General features: G+C 30.7%; 1 protein-coding gene across 2 annotated transcripts; it reads right to left on the reverse strand.

The window, feature by feature from the left end:
• Nucleotides 1–11,253: 11,253 nt before the first annotated feature.
• On the reverse strand, nt 11,254–13,423 carry LOC105109093 (uncharacterized protein At2g29880-like). 2 transcript variants are annotated; one of them, XM_011003689.1, is made up of 4 exons: nt 13,311–13,423; nt 12,260–12,604; nt 12,114–12,186; nt 11,254–12,037 (listed from the first exon to the last, which is right to left on the reverse strand). In XM_011003689.1, the coding sequence occupies exons 2-4, from the start codon at nt 12,590–12,592 to the stop codon at nt 11,553–11,555; spliced, it is 891 nt and encodes a 296-aa protein (XP_011001991.1). In that variant the 5' UTR covers nt 12,593–12,604; nt 13,311–13,423; the 3' UTR covers nt 11,254–11,552. The 2 variants fall into 2 exon arrangements, with proteins under 2 accessions (XP_011001991.1, XP_011001990.1); XM_011003688.1 differs by having other exon boundaries at nt 12,114–12,198.
• Nucleotides 13,424–15,547: the final 2,124 nt, after the last annotated feature.

Genomic DNA, 15,547 nt, shown 5'->3' on the forward strand with positions numbered 1-15,547 from the left:
ATATATAGGGTATATTGGTCGGTTTACACTTTTATACGTACCAAATTAGATTTTTATATCCTAAATAAAGCTTACGAAACAAAATTTATACCCCACGATCCATGAATATTAATATTAATGAGCAGAGAAAGCCTTGCTACAAATCATACACGAGATCACACATGGAGCATACTTTTTTTCCCATTCATTTTAACAACTCAGCCATCAACTTATAATCACGCCTAGAGGATAAACTGTCAACTTTTCATAATTATTTCACGGACATAACATTTCATGCCAGTAAAATTTGGATGTACGGATTCCAAAATTTATTTTTTTTAAATTATTTTTTTAATATTTTTAGATTATTTTGATGGACTAATATCAAAAATTATTTTTTAATAAAAAGTATTTTAAAAAATAATTATAATTACTAGGTTTATTTTGTATTATATATTTATAAAAGATGTGCTTTAATCGATTCGGAACAGGCTTGGTCGTGAAAAATGCTGAACATCGGAAGTTTTTTGGCTTACATGTAAGCTTTTGTAGAATCCCTCCAGTCCCCCACTTATAATTATGTGTTGATTGGCCGGAGAACTCAGGTTGGTGAAATGAGAAGCAACAAAACCACTCATCAAATATTAAACCATGAGCTGCTTCAGAAAATGTTGGATGCATCCGATGTGCAAACTCGAGGGATCGGAAATGAATAGATCCAGTTATCTGCAGGTCTGGGAAGAATCGACAGTTTATAAAATAAAATTTTAATATATTTTAAAAAGTACTTTATAAAATAACTACCACCATACTAAATAAACTCTCAAAATCATGGGCACATGCAAGTATATTGAGTTCGTGACATTCTTTGTTATCAAGACAACCAGATTATTTCCTCTTTGATATTCCCAGCCAAGAAAAGAATATTAAATTCCCACAATTTTGTTTTATGCCTTCAGGATGGGAGAAAAGCCAACCAGAAAGTTACAGGAGGAACAACAAATGTGCGATCGCCATAGCCATATCTGTCAAGGGCGAGCAAATCCATATGCGTTTTATTCTCCCTTCCTTGTAATTTATTCATGATTGTTGCATTTGTTTGTGAAATCACGAACATCAATTCATAAGAGACCGTGAAGGCAACTCACAGTCTTCCTGGACATGTACACTATTGTCTAGTCTACCTCTGTTTTCTAATCACAGTCTTTTGTTTCCACTCCTGTATTTTTCGCATGACCAATGGATCTTTTATTCTTAATACAAGCAAGATCCATCCATGAATCACTTGATGCTGTTTCTGTTAGCAATTATTTAATTGTAAACATGAACAATCAAATAAAATCATAATAATCATGATCTTAGAACTTCATAATTCTCACATTTAAAATAAACAAGTAAAGAAAGCTTACATGAATTCATTGTAAACCCCTTTAAAAATCTCGAATGTGAACTGATGAAGATAATTGTGTTTCTCTTCTAACTCCTTGGATTGTTTTACGTAAGTTTTGATGGAATAGAGCATATTCCTATGGGTAAAGAATGGACTGGTTTCACACGTTTATCAAGTATCTATTTATTAAAATAAAAAACTATTTTTTTAAATTATCCAATAGAGTTTCAACATTAGTATTTTATTAAATCATTTAAAAGCCCAATATTTTATTTATATGAGCCACATCTTATATTTTTCCACTCAGCTCATATAATATTATCTATCTTTATGGTTTAATAAATATACTAATATACTGCACATAGAGTAATGCTAAACTTTACATATACTGGTCTCATATATATTATAAATAAGTAAGAACTAATAAGAGTCATGTCAGTTGTATATTATTTATTCGACATGGTTCCTTCTATGTATTACAATATTACTCTTAACATAATTTATAAATAAAAAGCACAACACAATCGGTCCAGCAATAATATTTCTATCAAAGATAATTCATGTTATCATTATTGTAATTCAATCATGTATACCAAATAAAAAACAATAAATATAAGAAACATCTTTATAAATGAGCTCTTAGTATCAAATACATAATCATGATTTATCATGGTATAATATTAACAATTATATTCCATGGTACCTGTTATTTCAACATGATTGCTGAAAATCTTTGGTGACAATTCTTTCGTCAATGGATCAACAACAATAATAATTGTGCTCATATGTTTAATTGACAATTTTTGTTTATGCATTTCTTCTTTAACAGCAAAGTATTTCAATTCCATGTATTTTGCACCTTTTGAATACATGTCGTTCCTAAAATAGAAGACTATTGCATAATTATCATAATAAGTTTTCAGTGGCTTAGCGATGCTATTGATTACTCTAAGTCCTTGAATAAAGTTCTGCAACCAATTTATCTGAATTATAGCCTTGAAGCATGCCATAAATTTAGCTTTCATAATGGATGCAACAATAATGTATTACTTTACACTCTTTTATGAGATTGTTCCTTCAACTAAAAGGAATAAATAACCAAATATGAATTTTTTTCTATCCATGTATCTAACAAAATCTAAATTTAAATATTTTATCACTTCAAAATAATCAAATTTTCTATAAGTGAGCATGTAAATTTTTGTCCTTGCACATATCTTAATATTTTATTTAGAGTCTCCTAATGATTTAAACTTGAATCACTTTGGTACATACTTAGCATTCCAAAAGCAAAATTAAGGTCTAGCTTAGTACGAGTTTTAGCATATATCTAACTCCCAACAACTGATGCATATGAAATTCCTTTTATTTTTTTGTGTTTCAATTCATTATTTGGGCTTTTAATGTGATTGAACTTATCTTTCTTTTAAATGGGAATAATATTTGTTAGAATTTATCCATTTGAAGAGAGCATTTAAAAACACTGGTTAATCTATATTTTTAAAAAATTTAAATTTTTTTGACTATAAATTATTTTTTTCAATGTTTTGAATCGTTTTGATACGTTAATCTCAAAAATAAATATTAATACACTAATTATATTTATTAATATTAATTAAGAACAACTATTTAATTTTGAGGGATCCTAAAATACCTTATAACAATGAAATTTAATTTAATTACCCATAAATAAACAATTATCATGATATTTATAAGTATCAATATTTATAAGTCATTGAAAAGAACATTATACAATTCAAAATTCGTTTGTCTTAACGATTTGACCACTTTAATGATTAACAAACCAGACATAATATAAATTTGAAATTGTAAACACATTACTTAACGTAAATATTCTAACATATAGTCATAAATATATTATTCTCTTAACTTTAATTTTAATCATGCTTAATAACATATAAAAAATAATTATTATATATTAGAAATAGACTAAAATACTAATTATTTTAAAGTCTCCATTCCTATACAAATAATAATAATAATAATAATAATAATAATTAACTATTCCAAAAAAATAATCAAACGGCTATAAATCAATTGGACAGTGCCAAAAAAATCATGATAAACTGGAAGTGTCACAACCTAGGTTTGGGCCCCGCCGAAGCATTCTATATATGTGCGGTAGTAGTTTTTGAAATTTCAGGGTAGTTTTCAGTCATGAGAATAAAAGCAAAAATATTCTCTTATAAATATTCAAATACAAAAATCATTACAATAAGCAGCGGAATAATAAAATAAATTCCCCTAATTAAATTCTAGAGTTTGTAAGAAATTAGAAGAGAGAATGATTTTTAAATGGAAAAACATGAATTTCTAAACTTAAAGTTCTTATACCACGCGTTAGAAATCTCTAACTAGTATGAATACACTTCACAATGGTGTATATTTTCTACCCATTTTCGAAGAGATATTCGGTATAAGCTATGCACTTGAACTGTATAATTCTTTCTATGCTATACGTGGAACTGTTTTTGACGATGTAGCTTGTCTCGTCCTTCCTGGGGCCAGTGAAACTTTGGAAGGGAGGCCCCAGGGCCACCCTAGCAGTGCCTGTAAATTGTAAAAAATTTGAAATGTTGAAATGTGGATCAGGCTTTGCTTTTTATGCATTGCTCGAGACGAACAAAGCTTTTGAATTCCTCCTTTTCCTCCTTTCTATAACTTTCGTTTTGTGAAAAGAACCAGCAAAAGCATCAACTGTAGCGGTAATTAGTGTTAAGAATCAAAACATTCCTTCTTGGATCCATTGCTCTCTCTGTTTTCTCAAAAACCCCTTTCAGGCATTCATCCTTCTTTTGAAAAAAGAAGAAGAAACTCTTATCTATGGTTTAATGGTCTGTATGAACATGGAAGCATGCTTTCTTATGATGACTTTCTTTTGCTCATGGTGTATTTACATCAACGTTCATTCACTGAAATCACCTGTTCCTTAAAAAAAAGAGGAAACCCGGTCCTTTTTTTTAAATAGATTAAGCCTATTCCCAATAACTGAAATTAAGCCCCTTTCCGATCACGGATCGGGGAGGAAAAACAATATTTTTTGGTTTTTCTTTGAATTTAAACACAAAGCGCGGATGATAAGACAGATAGAGAACTCCCACTTCGTAAGGGTTCTTGTAGGGTTTGGTGATCCAATGTAATCTGTTGATGCTTATTGCTATAACTTCGAGCTACGCGTTCTTCTGCAAAAAAACATAAAATAAGAAGAGCATTTTAGTTTCGACGTAAAAAAACATATCATGTTATATGGGAGATTTTGCATGTCAGCACAACAGTCCGACTCTATGTCTGCTTTGGTCAAAGCATGGGCGGCTTATGGGTTGCGTGGCTTTGATATCTTCCGCCTCCTGGAACTCTGCAAGAAGAGAAACCATTGCGCCGCCCGGGAAATCATGTGCTAAAGGTAGTTCTCCACTGTTTTGGGACTATCAAGTATCTGTGCCTCTCTCATAGTCACCTAAGTTATGTTTCTTGATTGGTGCAAATTATCGTGGTGGTGACTATTTTAATGCTTGTGGTCATTATTGCTAAAAACCTTTTTTTTTTTTTTTACACAACACGAGAAAAATATATTGTGGACTTATATTATAAAATCATAAAATTAAAAGTGTATTTTTTAACTAATTATATAGATAATTTTAGCTAAATAATAAATAACATTATAATATAATTAAGACAAAAATAAACAATACAAAAATTAAAGCATTTTAATATATATAATTCAAATAAAGATTTATATATGATTTAACTTAAAAATCTCTTGCAGTACAATCATGTTCATAAAATTTCATTACCTAATATCACGAAAAAAATATATTGCCTAACAATTAATAAATTTAAAATAAATAATTTGCCGGTATACCATACAAACTAAAATTATTATCATTGCTTTCAACTTTCTCATTATTTCTAAAACATTTATAAAAATTATTAGTGTTATTACTAATATCAACACCAATATTTTTAACATTAGTCTTATTACTAGTATTAAAATCAATATTTTTAATAATATTTAATTAAAAAATTCTTAAATTCTTTAGATATCATTAATTAGAATCTCTAAATTATCTCCATTACCATAACTATTTATTTCAATATTATTAGAAATTTTTTATTCATTATTTTTATTTTCTTTACCATCTTCTTTTTATGTTGCATTATCAATGACATCAATCAAATTAAAATTTATAATTTATTATGAATTTTTTGGATTAACATCAATTTTTGAATCTCTAGATCATCTCCCATCATAACTCTTTATTTCAACATCATTAAAAAATTCTTCTCGATTATTTTCACTATTTTCTCTGTGTGTTATATTATTAATGACACCAATCAGAGCAAGGTTTAATGAATTACCATGATTTTCTTCTGTAGTCATCTAATCATCATCACATGAAAAATTATTTATAATTCTATCAAAATTATTAGTATGCATTTTGACTTAGTTGCCATTCAATTTTAAATTTCACATTACAAATATTAAATCATTTATTTTTTCTCAATGCAAATGATTTTTTTATTTTGTATGAACCTAAACAAGCAATTCAAATTTATAACTTATAAGATTCTTATCAAATATAAAAATATTTAAAATAAAAAACTTACCATCTAAAATACATTCCAGTTACACTTATATCTAGATGAATTACAAATCAAGCTTAGAAATTAAATTACAAATATTTATAATTTTAAATATTAATCCCTATAAAAATCTAATAATTTAGCTAGAGTTTTATTTGTCATTGTCCTGAGAGTCTCAATACTAAATAACTTTTTTATATCTTTAAATGAGTCAAGTTATGATTTAATTTTATATATCTAACTTACATCAATCACTATTATTTGGGAGTATTGATATTAATATTATAATTGAGATTGTAATAATAACAAGGATTGAAGTACCAAGCTATTTTATAAAGAGATACAATGGAGTTGAAGTTTCTACCTTCCATCGACATCATATAGCTATATACTACAAAATATTAATTAGCACGTCCTGGGGTTTCCTAATTTAAAGGACATTCTTTCCATTAAAAAAAAAAGGGAGAGAGAGAGAGAGAGAGTTAGATTTATTTTTTTTGTAGCTTTGAAATAAAATAAAATTAATCAAGGTAGTATTTATATTTCATCATAACTTATAAAATTAATGCAAAATCACTAGTTTACAGTATTTTACTGAGTTTCGAGTCGAGTTTAATTTTATTATTTCTTAAGTTTTTTATTTGATTTTTGGACACCAAACACAAATTAACTAAACTTGTGATTTTAATAATTGTGTTCCTCTAAGGTACCGTGACTTGATGGTACAATTCCAATTCAATGATACATCGCTTGCTTTTCGTGACCAACACCATGTCGGCTAACGCCTTCCAATACTTCTCGTAGAGCCGTACAATTTGACAGCGACAATTGCTAAGGTGGTTAGCGTGGACGCATCAACTGGATATCATGTTTAGCCCAAGACTTCAACTCCACATTTTAGCAGATGTGGTGCGATTCCAATTATGCACTCCAAGATTTATGGTTGGTAAATTAACCTTAGGAATTTATTTCTTTTCCATAAAAGAAATAAAGAAAGAAACCCTTAAATTAGACTAGCATGGTTAATTTAGTAACAGTTAATTATTATGGTAACTTTTGTTTTTTACAAATTAACATAGAAAAAATATTTTGATCAGCTATTAAACTTTTCTCTTTTACAATGAGTTCCGTATATAATTATATTTTAATTTTTAATTTTATATAAGTTAAAATAAATTGGTTTTATTCATATAGATTTATTTATTTAATTTATTTTGCATGTAAAAATTTATCACATAACAGATTTAATAAAATATATATATTTTTAAAAAATCGTAACTAAAAATATTTTTTTTAAAACCAGTATTTTTTTTAATGAAAACCACAATACTGAACGCATACTTAATCTCAACAAACACAAAATGCTCTAAAAAAAATACATTCCAATCTGATAAAAAAAATACCAGTACTAATATATCCGTGGGCTATCCTCTAAAAAGAAGGAAAAAAGTTATGGGCTTTATGTAGCTGCTACTTTCCCTGGCTTGTAGCTAAGCCCACCTGGAAAGCGGTGAAAGCAGCTGGCCCACTAGCAGGTGTGTAGGCTACGAGACGAGACGGAAAAAACTTTTCGGTGGCTCAATGGGCTGGAAAGTTTACAGCCCAATAAAGATTCCGATAAACATGAATTTGCTAAAGATGATCATCACAGCAGATTGATTTGTGCTATGTACAAAGAGTCTGATCTTAATTTCACTTTTTTTTTCCCCATATTTTCCAAACTTTCTTGGCAATTTCTCCGATGAAAGAAAAGAAAAGAAATCTTTGGATTGATAAGCCAGTAAAGGCCTAATATCTTGATATACAATCCAAAACGAGTACCACTAAATTTACCAGTAGTTTAACTAGTGAGTTTTAAGTTTATTTTTTAAAATTTATAGATTCAAGTATTTAAAATTTTAAAATTATAAAAAATTATTTTACTATTAACTCTAAAATTTATAAAATTAATTAACATTCATGCTAATTTGAATATTTATATTAATAATAATAATAAAAAAATAGAGATCCAGTCACCGCCTCTCGGACTTTAAAAAACCCCAACATTTGAGGTAATCTTCCTGATTAGTGCTGTACAAACCCGTTATTTCCTGATGCTTATATGGATGTTTATCGTTCCGAAACTGAACAATGGTATGAAAATCTCCTGTCCGGTTCAGAGGAGGACTCTTTGCTCTTTGTTTATTTATTTATTATTATTATTATTACAAAGAGAGGCTCAGATCTCTTAGGAGGAGGGAACCCTACTGCCATTGGCAACCTCCTCATTGTCGTTGCGTATAACGCGAAGTTGTATTGGTACAACAGCAATTATTCTGAAGTCCATGGTCCCTTTAATGATTGTCCAGCCATAGCCATTTTCATCTATGGATCTGAAACTGCACTGGCACAGACTCTATCAGACTATTAGATCAACCGTAGTGAATGTCTCGGGGTGTTCCAAGGATTTTTGCATTATGGAACCATTTGAGGATGATAATGCGAGTGTTAAGGAGCTCAAGGACTATGAGAGTAGATTAATGATCTTGATAGGAAAGATCTTCTTTAACAGCATGATCTTCAAGGACCCTGACAATCGCCATGTTAGCGTTGCAACACCGAGTCGGTTCACTCCACAAAGGCAGTAGATTTCCACCCTAACAATAATGACGCGGTGTGCTTGCTCGTATTTCTCACGTTCATCTCGTGAAATATCCCAAGCGGAGAGGTGGGAATCATCGGTCAATCTCCACATGAACATATAGGATACCATAAAAGTCTTGCCAATTGCGCTCCTTTGGTGACCTACACCAGTTTCAGACGATAACACAAAATGCCCATCTCTAGCCATGCAACAGCTTTAGTTTTATGCGACTCCAGGAGTCTTATGATCTCAATCCAATCCCCAGCTCCACTCTTTCTAGGCTGACATTTCACCGTGTGGAATTCAGGCAATATAACTCTCGAGTATCGATCTCCTAGATGATCATGGTTTGAAGCTTATAAGCAAGAGTCAAAGGCAGCAGAATCTTCCAATTATCCAACCTCATTGGCAACGATTCTGATGGACCGAATAGTATCTTACTGATCTGCTGCTAGTGCTTTTCAAACTTCATGGGACAATTCAAAATATTCAAGGAAAAGGAAGAAAACACCTCAATTCGGCGCTGCCCACTTAAATAATCCCAACTTATGCTGTAATATCCAAAGCAAAACAGCCTTCATTTTCAATATTCGGGGTGATACAATCACTTGACCATAGCAATTTTTTCTTAAATCTATCGTCCTAAAATCATTCTGATAGAGAGACGGTCCACATGTGTTGGGCGTAGAATACGGAAAAACTCGGATCAAAAACACTTCACACGCGCTCCTACACACCACCTCACCCTTCCCACCACCAGCAGACGCGGCGGACAACCTCACCAGCATGGGTAAATTTTAACCGTCAACTAAGCTGACATCATGAAAACTAATCCTCCAGCAACGTTCAAGGTAAAATATGCCAACGTGGCAGCTGCTGGCCCACTGCCAAAAAACTCTACTTAAGCAGACCCGCAGTCACCTGTAAGACATGAAATTTTTTACCAGTCGGGTCCTGAGTACAAAAGACCCGACCCAGCCTTGGAATCCTCACTGTTCTTGATTCACCGCTGGAGGTAAAACCCTGTGGTAGGGAGCTGTGCCGTCCGGACGCCAGATCAAACCAGGCCATATCGTGACCCTACAATTGTTATTAAAGTTGAAAGTAATTGGTTCTTCTCCAAGAAGAAGAATCAAGAAAATCAAGAAACTGGCTTAATTTCAAATTTGAAAAAATTAATCATGGGTTCTTGAATACGGTTCGTTCATTACCTGAGAATGAAGAGAGGGAGATGAGAGTTCAAAGAGTGATATAGAGACAAAGATGATAGATGAATGAAAGATAAAGAAGATTGGAGAAAGGAGAGGTTTTCGCGTTAGAGAGTGACTAAAAAGAACTGTACTGTTTTCTTGTTAAGTGTAGGCTGTGTGGTCATGGAAGTTGACTGTTAACCGTTTTATATTTGGCGGTTTATTTTGCCTTATGTGGTGTTGTTGGGGGCCTTTGAGAACTGTTAATATTGAGCTGAGATAGGCTCCTTTAAATTTGGGCCTTATGCATCTTAAAAATATTAAACAAAACAATAAAACATGTAGCTAAAATTATTGTAGAAAATTTTCCACACAAACACAAAAAACTATTCATTATTGCACTTAAATTATGATTTTTTTCCTTTGAAAAAAAAATATAACGCCTTTGGTGTTTAGGGTAATTTGGTTTTTTTTTAAATGGTTTATTGGTCATTAAAGAATTGTGAGGGACTATTTTTGTATTTTGAATATTTTTAAAACAGTAAAATAATTTATTTACCCTAAAATAAAATAGAAATTAGAAGTACCAACCAAGGGTATTTCTATCTTTTTTTAACAAAACATTTAAATAATTTTTTATCTTAGATTTTTAAAAAAACTTAGGGTTGTGTGCATGGTGTTTTCATCTTTTTATACAGTTTTTTTTAGTAATTCTATATTTATGATAGATATTTTAGATTTTTTCATTTAATAATTAATTTTTTAATAAAAAAATTACCAATGTGGAGAGGCACCAAAACCTTTAGGCACCACACAAACATTTTTTATTAGCTAAATTTACTGTTCAATTGTGTTATTAGAAGCGTCGTTATTCTTTACAACACGCAATAATGATTAATAAATAATTGATTGCTACTGATCGTTTTTTTTTATCTTAAAAGACACATCGTAACCCTCTTTGTTTTTTGTTTTTTAATTTTAACTCTTGTTTTTTTATTTTTTATCTTGATCTTTTTATAAAAGTTTCATTTAATTATAATTTATCATTGATTATTTTTTTCAATTTATTTCTTGATATTTTGATTTCTAATTTTTTTTCTTTGATTTTTTTTTGGAATTTTATTAGTTTTTAATTTTATTATTTAATTAAAATTTATGATGTATTATTTTTTTATTTGACTCTTATTCTTTTAATTTTTAAATAGTTAAAGCGTAAATCTACAAAAATCAATTGTTAAAGGAAAAAAAAACAAGAAATAGCTAGGACTCAAGTTTTATGCTTCATTTTCGTAGATATTGGTATTCATTTTCGAAGATTTGCCTTCCATTTTTGGAAACCAATATATATATATATATAATGAATAGGCTTTATTAGATAATGAATATAATTAAGTTACTATAGTGAATTTATCGAAAGAATAGAGAATCATACGGGAAAGAAAGAATTTAGGAGTACCTGCCAACAATAAAGGAAATCCACCACATTAGCCAATCAGATTGTTTTGATTCACGTACATTAGACAAAATATAAAATAAATAGATAATACAACAGTGAAAAATTGATTAATATGGACCGCAATAATTTTTGTAAAGTCGTTAGGTCACACATTTAACCATGCATTTAACAAGAAAGTCACGCCAGACCCGAAAAGAACAAACACTAGCGGGGTACTGAGAGTAGCATCTACAAACTACAGAAACACTAGAACAATCTGCGTGTTATAGATCATAAGAGGTTTCCTATCCTGTGGAATATGAACTGCGGTCACTGCCAGAGAGACCTTAGCCACATCAAACGTCTAGGCCCTTTGATTGTCATGAAAGCAATTGCGTTCTTATCATCTCTGAGAACATCAACTGCCTTTACAAATTCTGTATCATCAAAATCGTCCAATTTCTGCAGCTCCTCCAGGCATTTCTGATACATGGCTTTCTCATTTGATGCATTCCTTTGTATGGCTTTGAATGTAAATGCAGAGAACATTTCATATAATGCATTCTCTAATGTCTCTCCAATGTTCTCGCATGCCCTTTTCTTATGACCTGATGCCGAAGGACCGATAGATTTTCGCTTCTTAAGGTGTCTGTCATTGACACGGACTGTTGAATCAGAATCGAGAGTGCCATCAACTAGATGAGGAGGCAGGTTGGCAGGTTCCGATGACTGCACTGTTTCAGTGTTGCTATTTCCCTCTTCGATTTCAACAGGAACTCCATTCGGTAACTGAAATTTGCCAGCAACTCTTTCTCCTATACCGCACATTACTTAATACATCAAAACTACAAAGAGATAAACAAATAATAACAACAAAGATATGAAATTTACCTTCAAATATGATGGACATCTGTTTGTACAGTGGAAAGCTCTTTCGCCGAAAAGGTCTGGCTTCACATTTCACCTGCAACAAAAACTTAACAAGCTGTGACTTTCTATCAATGCATTCAAATCAATCTGCAGAAATAGTTACATACTGCAATGTAGCTGTCCCAAACTTTATCATCAGCCACGACCATTTGCCGACTTTCATCCCAGCCAAATCCAGTATGAGTCAGCAAGGTTTTCACAACACCATAATCTTTCTTCATCACATTGTAACGGTTTTTAACTTGGCTTTCCTCTAAATTCATGCTAAACCTCTTGTTAAAATCTCGGGTGACAGATCTAATCATTTCATTTTTAAACTCATTGTAAGCAGTTCTTCCACAATTATGTTGATCGATGAAAAGCTCAACCAGATATGCATCACGAGTTGGAGTCCATTCTGCCTTCGGCCGACCTAATATCACATCCTGTGTGGCAGACATCCTATCTCTCAGCTGAAAAGGAAAAAACATAATCAAGTTATTAAAAAAAATATCTAATACAAACAAAATCAAACCCGACACGATTAAGGACTACAGCTAGCTCTGGATTAGATGACAGTGACTTAATTTGTCATTGACAACCATTTCCTCAAGACTTCTCACACAAATTGAACTCCACATTTCACAACCCAAGGTGCTGTTAAGAACCTCATTTTAAACGATTAAATATAGACAATTAATGTTTTATCACCAAATTAACGGCTTCAAATTCGTTCACATTTTGTCCTATTGATTTACGACAAAAAAACTACTACATATCCTAATATGAGTGCTTTTTTACAGCTCTTATGCAGAGTTGAGTCACCAAATAGACATTTTTAGATCATTAGATCAACACAGTTTTGCCGACCAAGTATCTAAACTTTCATAAATACCCCTAAAACTCAGATGACGATCCAAGAAGTGATTAGTTCAAGCAATGCAAAGAAAACTAATAAGTCCATGACTGTATACACAAGCAAAAATCCACATTAAAAATATTTCATTTTGTATCAAAAACATTCATACCGGCACAGTTAAAGACACCATACTAGATTCTTTGTTCAATTAAGGTTCAGCGCTCAGTTTTTCCTACCTACGGAAACTTTTCCTCGGCAGACACGAAAAGATAACGTTAATTCTTGTAAGAGCTATATGGACATAGAGGCAGCTAAAGTACCTGTAATTTCAATAACCTATGACGGAGAAGAGATCGGAAATCGTGACTCCGGTGACCGGGAAGTACCGAAACGTGTTAACTGAAATGGTTTTAGTTTTAAGTGGGCAGTTTAGAGGATAGCTAAATAATGGTTTAAGTAAAGAGAGGACAAAGTTAAAAGTAAATTAATTCAGAATCTCATGTTTGGGCTTAAAAAATAGACCCGTGGTTCTGGAGCCACTAATAATAGCCCATCGGAGTTTAGAAATCAATATAACTGGGCCTGGCTATAAAGTGGGCAATGGGCACTTCTCTTTACTACTCTGACGTTAAGTTTAGTTCAAACTCCATTTTAGACTGCAAATTAATTGAGCTGTTCAAGTTATTTATAATCACTCAATTGATAAAATTAATAAAAAAAATTTACCCAATGATATTAAAAATAAATTTTAAACAATAAAAATAATATTATATTTATATATTTTTAAATAAAATAACTTTAAAAAATAATTACTATCATGATATCAAACGAATTCTAAACAACACTTTCAACTAAGTTTTCTTAGAATATAAATTTTCTATTTATATTCATGTTAAACTTGTAATGGAGGGATTTATTGTTAATATAATGGTTCGAGATTCGACATGTATAACTTAGGAATACTTGATGATTAAATGAAAAAATAAAGAAAAAGAAGAACACTATAATGATTTTAAGGTAAAAATAATTTTATTTATGTTTTTGGCAATTACATTTGAAAAGGAACAGCAAAAATAATGGTCAAAGAGGAAAATGCAATTGCATGAGCCTATTTGCAAGAGCCTATTTTTATTTAGCATTCAGTAGGCTTCCATTCTTCAAGTAGATGGCATGTAAGTCCCACATTAATGGAGTTAAAATTGAATGGAGACATTTTATTTTCCTTACAAAAAAATGGCAAATATATAATCTACATTTTTTTTAAAAAATGCAGCTTATGCTCTTTCAATGGAGGATTCTTTGATTCCAAAAATTGCTTCCAATATGGTGACCATAAAGGGTAGTTTGCAACTTTGCATGATGGTGTTTGTTGATAAAAGGATTCATAATCAGTACGGGCAGCTGATGATAAGTGATGGAGTTGACTACAATTGAAAATCAATGAGGACAGAATACATTATTTATAAGTACTGTTTACTTTTACATTTCAAAAATGTTTTTAAAAAAGTTTAATATTTTATTTTATTTATTTATTTTAAATTAATATTTTTTTAATATTTTTAGATTATTTTGATATACTAATATTAATTTTAAAAAAAATATTTTAATATATTTTTAAGTAAAAAACAATTATTGTTATACTTTAAAATATCCCTTTAAACACCTACTAACTATTATTGCATCGTAAGTCAAGTACTTGCAGGGCTGTTTGTTCTTGTTTTTTATAAGTATTTTAAAAAAAGTTTAATTTTTTAATTTTAATTTTTTTTTATATCGTTTTGGTATATCATTATTAAAAATAACTATTTTTTAATTTTAAATTATTTTTTATATCATTTTGGTATATCATTATTAAAAATAAATTTTTATTTTAATATATTTATAAACATAAAGTATTTTAAAAAATAACTCCACATGAATATGAAATGAAGCTTGTAGTTTCTAATCTCATCCCCCTTTTGAGTGCAAAAAGGCAAACATGGGCGTGCTGCTCTGATAAGAGATAGACAAGACTCATAAAAATTGTTCACCGTTAAAGGAGTTGAACTTATGCCTAAAGTTTCATACGGTTGGGGACCTTAATGATTGCTGAAGAGAAACTATGTGCAAATTTCTTCAATGAAAATCTCTCCGGATCTGGCTGGAAAAAAAAAAAAAAGGAACTCTGAGAAAGGACATAAAATGCTAATCTAGGGCGTTACTCATAAAACCTACCCAATATCTTGTCTCAGGTGGCATTCACATCATTGAGAGAGGATTAATGTTGCAAGTTAATTCATGATTATGATGATTAATTTTCCTTCAAGGAGAAACAAATCCGTAATAGCCAACATGTTTTGTGTTCTTACTTGTTGGTTCTTGCAATTAAAATCATAGCAAGGGATGATTATTGTTCATCATAAGCTATAACTTTAGCATGACCTATCACAATTGTGATTGATTTCTTTCTGCAGGCATGGCGTGCTAAATCCCACAACATGCTAATCTTGTATCATTAGTTAGGTTTTGTCTTTGTGTCCATTGTAAGTATGGCTTGAGCTTGAGGCACAATTTTGGA

This window comes from Populus euphratica, unplaced genomic scaffold (assembly GCF_000495115.2).
Source record: "Populus euphratica unplaced genomic scaffold, PopEup_1.0 scaffold589.1, whole genome shotgun sequence".
Lineage (NCBI taxonomy): Eukaryota > Viridiplantae > Streptophyta > Magnoliopsida > Malpighiales > Salicaceae > Populus > Populus euphratica.

Bases quoted from the DNA above. Each gene is read 5' to 3' on its own strand.
- LOC105109093 (XM_011003688.1), bottom strand. From the start codon at position 12,592: ATGTCTGCCACACAGGATGTGATATTAGGTCGGCCGAAGGCAGAATGG. The intron at 12,199-12,259 runs GTATGTAACTAT...CAGCTTGTTAAG, and splicing joins TTTGGGACAGCTACATTGCA to TTTTTGTTGCAGGTGAAATG. The intron at 12,038-12,113 runs GTAAATTTCATA...TGTGCGGTATAG, and splicing joins GATGTCCATCATATTTGAAG to GAGAAAGAGTTGCTGGCAAA.